Source organism: Equus caballus, chromosome 16 (genome assembly GCF_041296265.1).
Source record: "Equus caballus isolate H_3958 breed thoroughbred chromosome 16, TB-T2T, whole genome shotgun sequence".
NCBI lineage: Eukaryota > Metazoa > Chordata > Mammalia > Perissodactyla > Equidae > Equus > Equus caballus.
This window is the reverse complement of record NC_091699.1, coordinates 33352285-33369064: the sequence shown is the minus strand read 5'-3', so window position 1 is coordinate 33369064 and position 16780 is coordinate 33352285. Positions and strand designations below refer to the sequence as shown.

At 43.4% G+C, this 16780-nt stretch overlaps 1 protein-coding gene and 1 long non-coding RNA gene across 4 annotated transcripts in view; one reads left to right on the top strand and one right to left on the bottom strand.

Annotated features, from left to right (window-relative positions):
- SUCLG2 (succinate-CoA ligase GDP-forming subunit beta) overlaps window positions 1-6510 on the bottom strand; it is a 260077-nt gene extending 253567 nt beyond the window's left edge. Inside the window, exon 1 of the mRNA XM_023620105.2 lies at window positions 6168-6510. Coding sequence (XP_023475873.1) covers window positions 6168-6251 — 84 coding nt within the window. The 5' untranslated portion in view covers window positions 6252-6510. The remainder of the gene's footprint in view (window positions 1-6167) is intronic.
- On the top strand, window positions 6358-15530 carry LOC138918215 (uncharacterized). Of its 3 annotated transcripts, XR_011427255.1 has the most exons (5): window positions 6369-7043; window positions 7505-7561; window positions 8612-8752; window positions 10824-10947; window positions 13640-15530. It is a non-coding gene; the product is annotated as an uncharacterized lncRNA (long non-coding RNA). The 3 variants fall into 3 exon arrangements; XR_011427254.1 differs by lacking the exon at window positions 7505-7561 and having other exon boundaries at window positions 6358-7043; XR_011427256.1 differs by lacking the exon at window positions 7505-7561 and having other exon boundaries at window positions 6378-7043; window positions 13369-15530.
- Window positions 15531-16780: the final 1250 nt, after the last annotated feature.

Below are 16780 nucleotides of genomic sequence, written 5' to 3'. Positions count from 1 at the left end.
TTTATAGCCATCTGTGAGAACTATCCCCCCTTTCAGAAACAATAAATTTAGGTCCAGTCAAGTTCAGTAATTTGCAGAGTAAGAGCTGGCACACCCAGAATATGAACTTGAACCCAGAGCTCATTCCTTTTTCTCCTCTGCTACTCTGTTTTGCAGACCCTGAAGCCAGGGAAGGAAGGAGTCAGCTAAGCGCCCACACAAGAGCTGGGCAGTGTTGGGTAGTATACCAGGATCAGCAGAAGCCCAAATGACCACAGGTGCCTGTCACTCAGGGGCAGAGATGGGGAAAGGTAAGCAGTCAGTCTAACTGGACAGTTCGGCCCACATATGATCCTTTGACAATACCGCTTAATGTTTTAACAGCATAAATAGCTTATCAGCGTGAGATTTTAAGCAAGTTACTACGTAACCTCTTATGCCTCCATTCAGGTAACAGAAACATGAAAACAGTACACTCTTCCTTGCCATAATGTTGTAAGGGCTAAAGAAACACTGTGCAGAAATAACTCTGCACAGGGTCTGTCACATATGAAATAAACGTCCTATTACTACGAAAGGCCTTTCAGAACTAGACTTTCTACAGCCCCTTCCTTCCCCACTTGCCTAAATCATCTGCGTCATCCCTCAACTTCTTCTGTCACTTACCTGCCTCTGCTCTCTCTGTGTACCCCACTCATGCATTCAGACCACAAACCTTCCTGAACACCTAGTCAGGCCAGCTGGGGAAGGAGTACAAGAAAAATCGTCACCCTCACAGAGCTGACATTCTTACATTTGCAGAAGAGGGAGGAACACAGACAATAAAGAAACGAACAAAAAAACCACATAATAAACCACCAGGTAAAGTTAAGTGCGATAAAGTACAATAAAGCAGGTAAGGGGTAGAGAATAATCCCTGCGGAGACAGGGAGGCAGGCTAGATAATTAAGGAAAGTCCTGTCTGAAGACTTAACCTGGAATCGGAGAGCTGAATGAAGGGTGAGAACGAGGCATGTGATCAGAGGGAACAGTGTTGCAGACAGAGGGAACAGCAAGTGCCCCTATGCAGGAACAATTACAGTGTCTCCAAAGACTAAGAATATGGCTCTACAAGAGTATTGACAGTGCAATAATTATTGGTTTACATGCCAATTTTGCCACTAGACTCTGAGCCCCCTGAGGGTAGCGGCTTCTTTCTGCATTCACTCAGTCATACAAGACTCATTTATTAAGTGCATCCGTATGCCCAGCACTGAGCATTCTCTTAAGCACTGGGCTTACAGTCAAGAACTAAATATAGTCTCTGCCTTCGGGGAGCTTACAGTGAATAGCATTGGGCACAGACCAGGTGCTCAGAAATTATTTCCTACATGAACAATACCTGCTTGACTTTTAGTTATGTAGTTCTAGGCCATGCCGGCTTCTGGGCTTGGGACTGCCTACAGCCCTGTGCTTCCTTCCTCATTGCCTAAAAGCTCACCGTCATTCCCCAACTCCTCCTGCGACTCACCTGCCTCTCCCTTCTCCACGCCACTGTTCAAACGACTCCTCTAACCTCCCCATGTTCTCTCTCTCCTCTGCCTTTGCTCGCCCTCCACTCCACCTGGGAAACCCTCCCCGCCTCTACCTTCTTCACCAGACTAACTCCCGGTGCTATTTCCCAAAATTTCATTAGTATATTGATTTTATCATTTGCTCAAACATGTACAAATCTCTCAAGTTCTTCAGGCAAAATGTTTCCATCAAGTAACAGAAAGCAATGTATCAAGTGACAATTCCAGATTGAGCAGGAAAGAGAGTTGAAGGACGAATGAGCCAAGGTAACTTATATAATTTCTTTTCTCTCCAAAATACGAGATATTTCAGCGACTTCCTGGACGTTGTGCCTGCAGAATCGGGCCAGGGTACAAGGGCAGCAAAGTTCTCCCCACTGTGGGTCTGGGCCATCCATCACTCACCCATAAAAGAAATGTTTCACTTACAGTAAACAAAACCACTGTGGCATAGGAGCCGTCACTTAAAGGTCTTCCCCACACAGAAGGTCAATCGTTTAGCATCTAAATTATTGGAGATGAATTTCCTTTTCTAATAGCAGAAATTCAGCTGTACTTCATTAAAAAAAAATCAGGTATTTATTCTTCTAGGCAAGAAGGCAGCTATCGGTAAGGACAATTTTCAGCGCGGCCTCCACAGCCTCAGTGAGCTGATAAGAACTTTCACATAACCTTTAGTCCTTCACTTCTAAGAGCCCCGCATCCATCTTTCTCCTCCCACTTCCAGAAAGAGCAGAAAATTAAGCTGGAGCCATCTGTTTGGAAGTGTACGACAGCAGGGCATAGGTTTAGGCAGTTTCCTTCGACAATACACATTCCTCTCCAAGTGCATGGACAGAAGCTCTGGGCTTCCTGGAGAACCACACAACAAGGATTCTAAAGCTGGGGGCCTGAGAGGCAGTTTCCCACAATGTCTATGCTTCTCTAAACAGGACAGCTCCATGAACATCACCCAGCCATTATGAGAGGGGAAATGTCCTAAAAGGCGACAATCCCATGCACGGAATTGCTATTAAGCATTTAAACTCAATGCCCTCAGCCAAGATTTTCCCTAAGACATGTCAGATAGGATGGGCTCATCTCTGTGCTCACTGTGGCTGTGACCTGCTGTATTACACTGCCATGTACCTGTTCTCGTGGCTGACTATTTGGACATGGCAACCTGGTCCCTGTCAGCCAGGATCTGGGTCTGTGAAAAGTCATCTAACAATGGTTAGGCCTTTACCGGAGTGCTGAATTTACTGAACAACATTCCCTCTTAAAGTTTCAAAGCCAGCCTAGATTTATAAAAGAGAGTGCACGGTACAGTAAATAAATGTCTGGTCTTCGGCAGCCAGGACTGGGACTCAGACCTAGCTGTTTTTTTCTATCTGAATAACCTTGGGCAAGTCACTTAACCACTCTAAGCTCTTAAAAACTCCTTCTCAGACCCTGAAAGTTCCCATGTGATCTGGCCCCTGCCTACCCCTGGGACCTCGGCTACCACTTTCCCCATCTTTAACTGCCTGGACATGCTGAGCTCATTCCCACCTCAGGGCCTTTGAACTTGCTGTCTGCTCTTCCCAGAGTCTCAACTGGCTGGCTACTTTTCATTACTCCGGTCTCAGCTCAAATGTCAAAAAAGTCACCTCCAGGATCTCATAAACATAATGTTCAGTATGTGAGTGCATATTGTATAACTCCACTTACATAAAGTACAAAAAAGAACAAAACCAGTGTATGCCGGTATAAGTCAGGGGACTTGTTACCCTTTTCCAGGTGAAGGTAGTGACAGGAAGGAGCACCCAGGGGCCCTCTGAGTTACGACTAAATGATTAGTTTCTGGATCTGGTTACCTGGGCATACTCAGTTTGTGAAAATTCATCAAGCTGTTCACTTATAATATGTACCTTTTTAGTACGTGGTTATATTGCAATAAAAAATTAGACCAGAACAAAAAAAGTACCTTGTCAAATTGGCTTTCCTTGGTCATTTAATCTATACCCACCCTCCTGGCTGACCTATTCATTCTCTGTTGCATGACTCTTTTTTTTTATTTTCTTCATAGCATTTGTCACTGGCTGAAATCATCTTCATCATTGTTTATACATGTACAATCCAGCCCTCTCCCACCCTCACTACAATAAACTACCATATGGCCAAGGATTCTGCCTGCCTTGTTCACCAACCCCAAATCTTAGCGCCTGGAACAGTCCTGCGAGACAGTAGGGGCTGAATAGAAAATACATGTAAAATAAGAAATGGATAAATGGAACCCTTTAAGGATACAACCCCAATCAAAAGTCAAAATAGTCAAACTAAGAGCAGAGAAAATAGAAAACTTCAATGACATTAAGCGTTAGGAATATATGTCAAATGTTACATTTAACCACGGAGAGGACGAAAACAAAGTGTCACTCTATATATCTTTGTGAGAGTGGTTAAAGAGACTTCTCAAAGCAGAAACTGGGTCTTTTGTCTCTGTACAGCCAACAGTTTTGCACCAGGCCTGGGTCAAAGTAGGTCTGGGCCAAGAGGGGCAACAGATTTCTGAGATGCTTGGTGAGTATTCTCAAGTCTGGTGGAAAAAGAGGGTCATGTTCAACTGTAATGTCTGCCATGGGCAAGTGGCTAGGTAGGCACAAGATCAAAGCCTACTTAGCTGGAGCAGATAACTAAGAAGCACCCCAGAACCTGAAAATACAGTTCCTTACAAGACACCAGCAATACACACCTATTTTTACTGCCAATTGTAAGATGTTTATAAAGAAAAAATTACAAAGTGTCAGTAACGCTAAGAGACTTGGATGTTACATAATTAATACTAGTATACAGACTAACTTACATGCTGACATAATGTATTTTCATGAGGAAACAGTGAGCAATAGCCTGATGTAATAGAAATTTAAAAGTAACTGGAATCAGGTCTACACAAACTCTATGACCTTGACCAAGGCATTGAAATTCTTTAGGCCTCAATTTCTCTACCTGTGAAATGAGGCGGTTGGACTAGATGTTGGCTAATGCCCATTTCCAGTTCTTGGACACTGTATACTATTCCCAACTTTTAAAAAATATTCTCATCTTCTAAGCCTTGTGTTTACAGGATAACACATCATCCACAAGTATGTAAGTCAAAGTTACCAGATGGAGCGAGGTAACATCCTTTTACCCAGTCTTCTTGCCAAACCAAGGGCATCTATCCCCAACCAGATTCTCCAATCTTGTGTTCAGGCTCCCATTTCTTGGTTAGGCAAGAAGCCTTATCATACTTCAGCTAAACACTTGGGCTTCTCTGCACAATTACTTCCTTTGCTAGAGTTCTCACTGCTCTGGGCCCCATGTTTCTCATCAATTCAAGTCTACATTTACAGTTAGCACCACAGCTCTTGCTTTGTGTAACACCTAAATAATGAATAGGACTTGATCACCTGGAGGTGTTCACCTTACTTTATTACGACAGTTATTAGTTATTTTAATTAGACAAAGCCGCCATTCCTTTTGCTATCCCACCCTACTGTCAACTGCCTATTAAGGATATTACAGTAATAAGTATTAGCACCTTTTAAATTTACATTAACAAAAACAGAGAAGTGAGAAGCCAGGAAATCAAAGGATAAAAAAAAAAAGACCTTGCAGATGTCATAATTAACCAAAGCTTAGAGTAACTCAAAAAACCATTCGTAGCTATCTTATAAATTTTCTTAAAAACTATACTATGCATACCGTCAAGGGCATGCGTGATCATTTGCCTCTCATCAATTAAAAATGGGGAAAATGGACAAGGACATTGCTTTGCTGCAGGTGACCCCACACTGTCCTTTCTTTAAAAGGGGAGAGAGAATATGTGTGGAGAATAAGAAGTTGAGTGGTTGAGTGATTTCTCCAACAGTTATCATCCACTCAACTCCCCAAAGGCCTTCTGATGACTGCGACCCTTGGCATATGCAGAACGTTAAATCTACTGGGGGCCAAGTTCGAATAGCATTCAGCATCCACCACTGGCCCTCTTGGGTCTTTATTCTCCATAAACAAGGAGAAAGTGGACAGGGGCAATGGTCTGATGCGTTTTAGCGACGGATTGATTTTTCATTGAAAGAAAGGAGAGGGCTTCCCACTCCTATCGTTGACCTTCGCATTTCACCAAGTCAGGCGCCCCGGAAGTCTGCAGGAGCAGGCAGCCGGCAGAAAAGTTCGCCCCAGGCGGCTGAATTACCAACACCAGCGACTCTGGGATGGGTTTCTAGGCAGGTTCCTCTGGTGGCCTAACAAATGCGCCGGGGATAGAGACGTTTCAAAAGCAGAGCTGGCAAAGCAGATAATAAAACCTCAGGACTCCAAAACGCGGCCCAGGAACTTTGCCTGAACTTGCACGCAGCGCCTGGGACAGTGCCAGGCGCCTTCCGCGTGAGCAGAGGAGTCCGACGTCAGCGCCTCCCGAGGGGCAGCGGAGGCTGTCGTCCCCCCGGGGCTTACACCCCCGCAGGATGCGGGGGTCCCTAGTGCGCCCCGGGCGCAGCACGGCGAGGCACCGCGGAGCTGGGGCGCCCGGGCGGCCGCGCGCGGGGCCAGGAGGGGCCGGGAGGAGCCAGGAGGCCAGGCCGGCGGGCGCCCCGCGCGCGCCCTTCCCGCAGCTCTGCCACGCGCCTCGCTCACCTGGGACCTGGCCGCCAGCAGCCGGGGCCGGAGAGCCAGGTGTCGCAGAAGTTTGCCGGCCTGCGCAGCCACGGGGGACGCCATCTTAACCAGGAAACCGGGCGGGGCAGCCGGACCGAGCGCGGGCAGGGGCAGGAGAGCGAGGGGCGGAGAGGAGGCGGGCCCGGCCGGCCCCCCGGGCCGGCCCCCTGTGCTCGTCCCGCCTGGCCCGGGGGACGCGGCTGCAGGCGCGGCGCGAGCGCCTGCAGGCTCGGCTCTGGGGCGCTGTCGCTGCTGCCTGTCCCCGCCCCGACCCCAGGGTTCCCTGGAGCGCTCAGAGGCCTGCTGGCCCCGCCGCTGTGCCACCCTGCGTTACCACGGGAGCCAAAACAGGTCCCAAGCCCCGGGATCGTGGGGCTTCAGCTGTAGCGGGGAAGACAGACAGACAAGCAAGTATCAGTCATTGCAGTGAGTGCTAGAAGGACCGGCCCAGAGCTGACGCCATCTACCAGAGACCTCTGTCTATCCCCGGGTCCCAGGGGCCCGTGCAGGGAAGCGATGTTTGAGCTGAGACTTGAAGGAGTAAGGGGGAGGAAGAGGGTCTGGTGAGGTCGGAGGAGACCCTCTACACCTTAGTAAGATTGCTTTATCCTTAACCGAAGATGCATGCAAAGCTACTGAAGGATTTTAAGCCCAGCAATCACCGTAAGAGCAGACATTTATTTGGAATTTACATGACTCTAAGCACTGTACATGGAATAACAATGACAATAGCAAATCTGCTTAATATGTGCCAAGCACTTTGCAGATGTGAAGTCATTTAGTCTTCATAGCAGCCTTTCCACCATGTGCAAGTGTAAAATCCTCATTTTGCAGAAGAGGAAACTGAGGCACAGAGTAAGTAACTTGATAAGGAGTGGAAATAAGATTCAAATCCATGTGCTCTCCTCTCCCCACCCCATTAAGCACTATTTTAGAATTTTTTATCCTTACTTATTCTTGATCCTATGATCATGAGAAAAGGTACAGTGTAACAGAACTAAGCAACTACTGCTATTTCCTTCCTTCTCTCCCTCTTTTTTTAAAAATTTTATTTTGACAAATCAAATTTACAGAAAAGTTGCAGGAATATTACCCCAAAATGCCCAAATATCCTTTACCCAGATTCCCCACTTACATTTTGCCCCATTTCCCATTCTTGATAGATAGATAAAGATACATAGATTTACAGCCCATTCCTCATCACAATTTGACCTGCTTGATTTAGCATCTGTTGATGATTATTGCTTGAATCAGTTATTATTATGAAGGTTGCAAAATCATGATTGTCTGATTCTAACCTTTTCTCCATTTTTTAGCTTGCATTCTCCTCTGAGAAGAGCTTTACCTTCTCCCTCGTATCTCTGTTTATTCTTGTACGTATTCACTGGTATCCATATGGACTCATGGATTCCTTTTTATTCACTGTCAAACCTATGCTCTTTCCTATTACATACACTGTGCTGCTCTGGACCCCGGTCGTTTAATACACACAGGAACCCTGCAAGGGGCTCCTACTGTTATTTCCATTTTGCCAGAGAGAAAACTGGGCCACAGAGAGGTTAGGGAACTTGCCCAGGGTTACACAGTTTGGGATCAGACCCCAAACGTGAAATCTAACCACTCTACTCCACACCTTCCTCTTGCCATGAGTGGATCTGAGTTCCCATCTCATCCATCATTCCTCTGGCTGGGTCTGCTATCTAGCTGGGATGGAGCAAAGACTCTTATTAATGTTTGTAGACTGAATGTTTAAACTTGGTGAGAGCTATGAATATGTTGTCAGAAGGAAACAGACCACCTGTAGAATTAGTCAAAAGCTGTTTATTCAGACATTCCTCTGGTAAGGGAGTCAGCTATTATGACTTTCCCTCTGGCAGAGGCTAGAAGAGGTTTGAAAGGAGAGTGTATTTTATAAAGAGAAGGGAGAGACTCTTAAGACAGTCTTTAATTAATGAGTGTTCTATTAGGATGAAATTTTTCTATTAGGACAGGATTTTTGGAAGTGGAGTGGGAGAGGCTTTCAGATTGCCCTTCAAGTACAATTGGCAGTCTTTGATTGCTTAACTATCTACCAGCACGTACCTGGGAACTTTCCCAATTGGATAGCATGGTATGAGGTTTCTTGTTTCAATTGGAAGACTGCCTGGTCCTCAGTTTGGAGGCCCAGGTCTTGCCTTAGCAATTCCTCAATGTCTGCACTCGCATTCTCTCATTCTGCCTTCTCTGGAGCCACGAGGTTGGGGGAGATGGAGCAGAAGGACATTCATATGGTATCCCCAGTGCTAGGCACTGAGATTAGAGTAAATGTAGTAAAAACCAGGATTAGAGTAAATGCGCAACAAACACATGTAGGATGAATGACACTTACTGAGTTCCTCCTAAGACTTTTCCCTATTTTCTACCCTTTTTTCCCAAACATGAAGCTCTCTGAGGTCGGGGATTCTACCACAGAGTTCTGCACTGTGCCTTACTGAAACGAGTGCTGGATTTGCAGTAAAAATTGAATTTGAATTCGACCTCTACTAGGCCTTATAAAGCTGTGAAGTACCTACTTCAGGATGGTAGTAAGTATTCAATGAGGTGAAGTGTATAAAGACCTTGCACAGAGTAGGGACGTAATAAATGTTATTTTTTTCCTCTAATAAATTATTAAATATGTGTTTGCTATCTAATTGAAATACCAGAGCCGAGCTGAGATGTGGTTTAGAAGGTCTCTGACACTTTGTAACTTATCTTGGTAGCACTGGAGAACTATGGAGATGTGTAAATGCCAGATGAAAGTATTAAAAGATCTAAAGTGGTTAGATACTTCCTTCCAGGAAGAGAGTGGAGGATAGTGATCAGGGAACCATTATATTTTTAGAGCTTCAAAAATGCAGATTCCTAGACTCCATTCTAGACCTAGTGAATCAGAATCACTCAGGATGGAGTCTGGGATCTGCATTTTAAATAATCTTCTCAAAGAGTTCTGTAGTTTGAGAACTAAAAAAAAGCAAATAGGGGCTGGCCTGGTGGTGTAGCCGATAAGTTTGCGTGTTTTTCTTCAGTGGCTTGGGGTTCACCAGTTTGGATCCCGGGTGCAGACCTATATGCTGCTTGTCAAGCCGACGAAGATGGGCATGGATGTTGGCTCAGGGCCAGTCTTCCTCAGCAAAAAGAGGAGGATTGATGGCAGATGTTAGCTCAGGGCTAATCTTCCTCAAATAAATAAATAAATAAATAAATAAATAAATAAACCAAACCATAGGGCAAACTTTCAAGTTTCCTGGTGAATCAAGAGACAAGTTATTCTGCCTTCCTCCTCTGGGTTTTTAAATTTAGAATGATAAGCTGATACATTATAGATGGAGGTGATGGCCAAGAGCTGACTTTTAGAGAGCCTTGACATGTTGATACAAAACTCATCTTCTACCAGGGGTCTAGGTCAGCTGCAACATGTAGGAGCATTGGAGAAGGGTGAATAAACAGCTGTTCTAAGCTTTTCCTTGATCAAAATTGCAGTTGCCGACTGCTTGAACAGTAAGTGTGGCACAGGCAATAGCACTATCCAAAGCATTCTGTGCCATCTGGGGTCAGATTGAAGCACAGAGGTAGTCATCAGACAGACTCAGTGCAAGTCCGGACTCCGTGATTTAAAAGCTCCATGACCTTGAGCAAGTTACTTCACAGCCTCATTTCCTTTATCTGGAAAACGGGGTGATGATAATGCCTATTTTGCCAACGAGATGCGTTGTCAAATGCTTGAGCTCTCAGTGGCCAGTATCCACCATGCTTTCTTTGCTTGACTAAGAAATCCTTTTTCCTGTTTGTTTCTTTAGTATTCACATCTATGAGCCCCCGTTTCCCCATTACTAAAATGAAGACCAGGCATGACAGCGTCTCACATGAACTGGGAGTTAGCAGTATAGCACTTCTCACAGACTTTGCCTGCATTGGAAGTATTAAGTTGTAAAACTCCATGCTCAAACTTTGGCTTTAGAACACCCTGCCTACCTGTTTCTCATTCAGTTAATCCTTCCAGGAAGGAAAATAAAAACATCAGTAGGCCCACACGCCTTCTCTTTCATCTCAGCAGTGCATGTTAACAGTGAAATAATGTGCTCATTTTCATATCCACACGGAGTACTCCAGGGGCCCTGATTTGCCAAAGAGGCATGTCATGAAATCAAGCACCCGGATAGTGCATCTAGCAGTTCCAATGGTTGTTTATCATTACCTTTTCATCTAAGCATAAAAACCATTTGACAAACACCAATTCATTATAACTAGCAGAGCTGAATAGAATTTTTTAAGAGACAGCCCTAATTTTCATGAATAACATATTTGAGTGCATGCTGCTGCAGGAAAGGAATGAGAATCACTATTATGATGATGAAATAAAGGGCATTTGTAGATTTTGTTTGGTTATTTCTTTTTTAATGGATAACAGATTTCTTGAATTTACAGGCAAAGAAACTTTGGCCTTTCATTAAGTATATAGGTAATATCTCTGCTTCTGTTTATGACAGCCATTTTAACCACTGCTTCAATTGTGTTATTTGTCAATGGCATGGAAAGAACTTTCATTGTGCTAAAAGTTATTTTTCCCTCTTCAATAATGCATTAAAAATTATTCATTCTGATGGCATTTCTCAGCAGCTTGTTTAAAATATAAGGTGCCCAGAAGAAAAGGGATCTAAAACTAAAAGTGTTTCCTCTGGCAAAAGTGCAGTGGGCCCAAGAGAAATTCTCGCGACAGCCTGGAGAGAATTCAGGGGAGGTAAGTTTAGAACTGTGGTAACAGGTCAAAGTCAAGATGAAAAAGAAAGAAGAGTAAGGAGCAGCATAAACCCAGAGAAGGAGCAGTCAGGGACAAGGTCAGCTGAAAAGATGAAAAGTGGAGGACCAGGTGTAATGATGGAAACAAGGGCGGTGATGTTCTATTGGCAGAGAGTTTGGAGATGGATGAAGAAGACGGTGAAAGCAGGTGAAGAACATTCACACAGAGGACCTGGAGGGGCTTAGACTGAAAGAGAAAAATGGCAAGAGATGGTGGGAAAGAAGTTCCTTTCAGAAATAAGACCTATATCCCCATTGCAATTGAGAGACATAGAATTTAGCACTTTCAATAGTATTAAAACATCCTTTTTAAAAATACTAAAATAACAATTAAGAGATCATTCCATTTCAGATGCGCTGCTTTGTTAGAAAGTAAGCAGTCACCGCAGTGGTTCTTAACAGAATCCCTTTAGCAGCTTTTTTTTTTAAAAAAAGTGTCTGTAGGACTATATTCTCCAGAGGATCTGATTCAGTAGGTCAGTCTTGGGGCCCAGGCATCTGCATTTTTGTAACTTCCTCATCCCATCATCTTTATTGGAGGTGGTCCATGGTCCTTGGTTAGGGAAACACTGCCCTGGAAGGTGGGACTTTGAGAAGACTAAAGGGAAAGGACAGTAGTCATCCAGTTCCCCTCTCTGTCTCATTTTCTTTTCCGTTTCATATCCCACTTCTATCCTCCTTAGTCTTTCCCTCCAAAATCTAATTTACTACATGAGAGCAAGGAGCATGGAATGAGGCTCCAAAAGAAGTCTCCATGCTATTCCCTCTGCCTGAAACACCTTCCCCATTGTTCACCCGCCTCAAGGTCTCTCACCCCTGGAACTTCAGTCACCCCCTGCAGGAAGCCTAGCTGAAGGCAAGGCTGGGGTCATCTCAGTGGTTAGCACCAGGGCAGTTACTGCATTGGCTTCTTGTCTGCTTCTTCCTTTAGGATTTTAAAATCTGCAACCACGGGGACTGTGTCTTCTTCAGTGTTACTATCCAGCTCACAGTACAGTGCCTGGAGCTGAATGGATAAATAAATGAAGATGAAGTCAGTGCAAAAGTAATAAGACATAAGAAAATTCAAAGATTCATTAATGTCTAGAAATCTGGCGGTACCCCCCAACAAGAAAGGAAGTTGAGGCCCCTGAAGAGAAATGACGCTTCCATTATCACACACCACAGTAGTGGTTTTTGTATACTGTTCCTTGGCATTCTTAGATGCCTTGGAGATCCACCTCTCTTCCCTCTCTCCCTCTCTCTCCTCTGCATTTATTGAACATTTATTATGTGCTTCTTCAAAGCTTTACAGAAATTATCCTACTTAATCCTCACCACAGCCCCATTTTACGGATGTGCAAGCTGAGTCTTACAGCCGAGAGTAAGTTACCTGAGAGAATAAATAAGAGGAGGCCAATCCCAATCAAACTGGGATTGATTCTAGGCAAGCAGGACCCAACGGAACTTTTTGCAGTGATGGAAATATCCTATATCTGGGCTGTCCAGGGCCATAATCATTAGCCATCTATGGGTATTGAGCACTTGATATGTGGCTAGTGGAACTAAGAAAATCAATTTTTAATTTTATTTAATATCAATTAATTCATATTTAATTTTGAATAGCCACACATGGCTAGTGGCTACTGTATTGGCTAGCACAGGTCTAGGCTATCTAACTGATGGCCAGATTTGGCACCATCACAGTATTTTCTTAACTGAGTTTCTCCCAGAGTAGTTCCTAAGGCAAGGATTTGGTTACAAATAGCTTATTATAAGGGCTGATCCTAGGCGTCAGGTGAGGGACTGGGGAAGTGGGACAGAGAAGGTGGGAAGCTAATAAAGGCTGCATTAACTGGCTGTAGGCAATTGAGGGTCATTTTTTCAGGGAACAGTCCGAGAGACTGCTATAGAACACGTCTCATAATCATCCCATTGAGGCGTGAGGCAGTGGTCATGTTTGTCCACCAACTCCCACGCCTCCTTGGTTGAGAGCTGCCCCTGGGAACATTCACCCGCACCCGCATACCTCCTGCCTGCCTCTCTTCAGGGCAGACATGCCCCTGTGGCTTGATAAACTCTTAGGGCAGAAAGACACAGTGCCTGGGGCAGGGACTGTCCTGCAAAGCTGCAAGTGACTTCCAGGGAGATAAGGGGATGTGGGGTCAGGTGAAACAACATTGCCTCTCACTTTAAACTGACCAGATTAGCTCCTATTAATGTTTTATGTGGGGTCAGAAGAAGAGCACTTGAGAATGTGTTGGAAAGAAAGTTCTGCTATTTAAAAAAAAAAGTTTGTGAACTACAGTTCTAAACTGTGCCCATGGCTGTTTTCCTGCCCACCTCAATTACTGAACTGCATCCCGCTCTGTATCACTTCTAGCTCAGCGTGAATGCTCTAAGCAGTCTGAGCCACACAACGGAGCCGTAAAATAGCTGACCCTGGACTTTCTCCATGGAGATATGAAGAGACTCAAGCATTCTAGAAAGCGTTTGGTTGGTTTTTGTTTGATATATATAAAAAGATTAGAGGCAGCAAGAGAAGAGAATCAGAGAGAACCTACGCATGGATTTTTTTAAAAATACAAAATAGATTTTACAGCAGAAGTAGATAGAAGTGGTGCAAATAATGATTTCTCCTCCTCTGATATCAGGCTTTGTTGAGCTCCCGGAAAAGCAAACACATAATTATAATGGAGGTAAATGGACTGAAAGCCAAGTCAAAGAGGCAGATCGGCTTCACCAGGAGAGGCACTCACTTCTGCAAAGACAGCAGGATAAAGAGAACTAGCCTCTCGACCTGGACAAGAGGTGCCTACAACCGTGGGCTGAAAGAGTGTGGAGAACTGTTGACACTGCAGGCAAAAAGAATGTTATCAAAGTTCTGTTCAAGTCAAAGGCCTGACACGGAGGCTAAGGAGAGCTCACTGCCTCAAAGAAGAGCCTGCCTGGAGAGATTTCTTCACGCTACAAACCTCTGTAAATGTCCTTTCAACGATTCTGTTTAAAAAAAAAAGGAATAACCTTAGATCAAAGTTAGGGCAAGAGTTTCCACAACAGCGAAGCCCACAATGCCGCAAGGGGGAGATTAGAGTGAAATTTTTACGTGAAAATGTTTCAAGTATTTAGAAGCTCTTATGGAAGTAAAAAACACCACAATGGACAAATGATGTGAATAAAAATTCACAGAAGAGGTAGCAGTGGCCAATAAATAAGAAAAAGGAGGGTTAGCTTCATTGATTGCATTAAAGAAATGCAAAATAGGGGTTGACCCTGTGGCCTAGTGGTTAAGTTTGGTGTGCTCCGCTTAGGCTGCCTGGGTTCGTGGGTTCAGATCCCAGGCACAGACCTACACCACTTGTCAGCCACGCTGCGGCAGCATCCCACATATAAAGTAGAGGAAGATTGGCATAGATGTTAGCTCAGGGCTAATCTTCCTCAGCAAAAAACAGAAAGAAAGAAAGAAATACAAAATAAAACCAAAGACAATATTACCTATTAAAGTTGCATATGTTTTTAAATAAATAAAAGTTCTCAATGTGGGTAGAATGGTGGGGAAATGAGTACTCTTCTATCCTGTTGGTGGAATTGTTAGATCTTTCTAGAGGACAATTTGGCAACATATATCCAAAGCCTAAAAGAGTTTAAATCCTCTAGCCTAATAATTTTATTTCTAGGGATTATCCTAAACAAATACTTAAATTTGCATCAATGATTTTTGTTCAAAGGTATTAATTGCAGCAATATATTTAAGAATGAAAATTTGGAAAACACACAGCTGGTGAATAGTTAATAAAAAAAATACACTAGAATATTGGGTAACCAAAAAAACTTATTATAAAATTTAAATTTACTTAAAGAAGCAATGTATGCACACTATAAGATTTTTTAACTCTCTGAAGGTAATAGCCACTGTTAATAGTTTCTTTTGTTTCTTCAAGAAGTCTTTTTTAAGACATTTTTGATCTATACATTTGCTATTTACATCTATCTGTGTATATACTATCTCTATATCTATCTATCTATCTATTTATCTATCTATCTACCTGGCCCACTGCTTGTCTTTGTAAATAAAATTTTATTAGAACCCAATCACAGCCATTTGTTTATGTGCTGTCTATGGCAACATTCCAGTTGCAATGGCAGAGTTGAATAGTTGTGGCAGAGACCATAAGGCTAAAAATATGTAATATCTGACTGTTTACAGAAAGTTTGCCAACCCCTGCACAATACCCTGATTAGCATGTGAGCTCAGTGAGCTTTTTGTCTGCCTTGTTTGCTGTTGTATTCCCAACGCCTAGAACAGTGCCTGGCACATTGTAGGTGCTTACTAAATATTTGTCTGATGAATGCATAGGATCAGTTGCTCCTGTTAATGTACATTCATGTGGTTTCTACATTTAGTGGGTATTTTAGTATTACAAATAATGCTGTAATGAAGACAGATCTTTGCTTCTCCAATTATATCAGAAACAGTATTTTGAAAAATATTTAGTGACATGGGCAACCTATTGATAAATAAAATTTTAAAAAACAGGCTAAAAATTTTGTCACTTTAACTTTTTTTTAAAAGAGAGAGAGAGTGTGTGTGTGTGTGTGTGTGTGTGTAACCATAAAAAATTTAAAGACTAGTAGGTGGGATTGGGGTGATTTTTATTTTCTTTATTGTTTTCTAAACTTTCTACAATTAACACGTATTGATAGTAAGAAAAAAACAATAACATTTATTTTTTAAACGAGTTAAAAAATCCTTTTTATTTTGTCACTTCTATGTCCTATTTAAAAACATTTAATGCTTCCCATCGCTATAAGTTAAATCTAGATTCTTCCACCTAGTGCTTAAGGCTGTTGAGCCTCTGGTTTAAATACGTGTTTCTAACGGTTTCCTCAGTGGCTGTTCTGCATGGAAGATTTACTCAGCCACACTGGGTGGGATATTACTCTTTGTCCTCAGAAAACACTTTATAAGTTTCACCTTGACATACTTAGTCATAGGTTTTATCCTGCCCCAAATGCCATCCTTTTCTCCGCCTTCCTGAGCCTGCCACTGAAGTGCCGAGCTCTTCCCAGCAGCCTTCCTAAGTCCTTCCCATCGCCACATCCTCCTGCAGCATCTATTGTCATGGGTGGCAAACCCGGATGCCTTTAGGAGACAAAGCAAGAAAACCTAGATGAATAAAGTAAGCCATACAAGGGAACGAGGAGTCGTGGGGACCATGGCAACAACTACGTGTTTCATCTAAAGGCAGTCAAATGAAAATAATAAATGTGTTTTTAAAGGCAGACACCCAACAAAGGCAAGACTGCTGATAAAATCTGCCCCATAGTTATACTGTCTGGTCACATGAACTGCTTGGAACTTTTCCTAAGACTATGGGGTTCAGGGACACAGAAAAGGTGGGGAGAAGTTTAGAGTTAACTAATATTCAAGAATACGATGGCGATATGTTGAGAATGAGGGATGAACAAGACGTTTTGGGATTAAAGAGAAGGAGAGGGTGGGATTTAAGAATGGACTAAGATGTCTGTGGTAGAAGTTACGCAGTAATTTTTTTCTTCTTTTTTTTCTTTGGAGGAGGATTAGCCCTCAGCTAACATCTGTCACCAATCCTCTCTTTTTGCTGAGGAAGATTGGCCCAGAGCTAACATCTGTGCTCATCATCCTCTATTTTATATGTGGGACGCCCGCCACAGCATGGTTTCATAAGTGGTGAGTGGGTCCACGCCCAGGGTCCCAACTGGCGAAACATGGGCTCCAAAGCAGAGACCGCGAACTTAACCACTATGCCACCAGG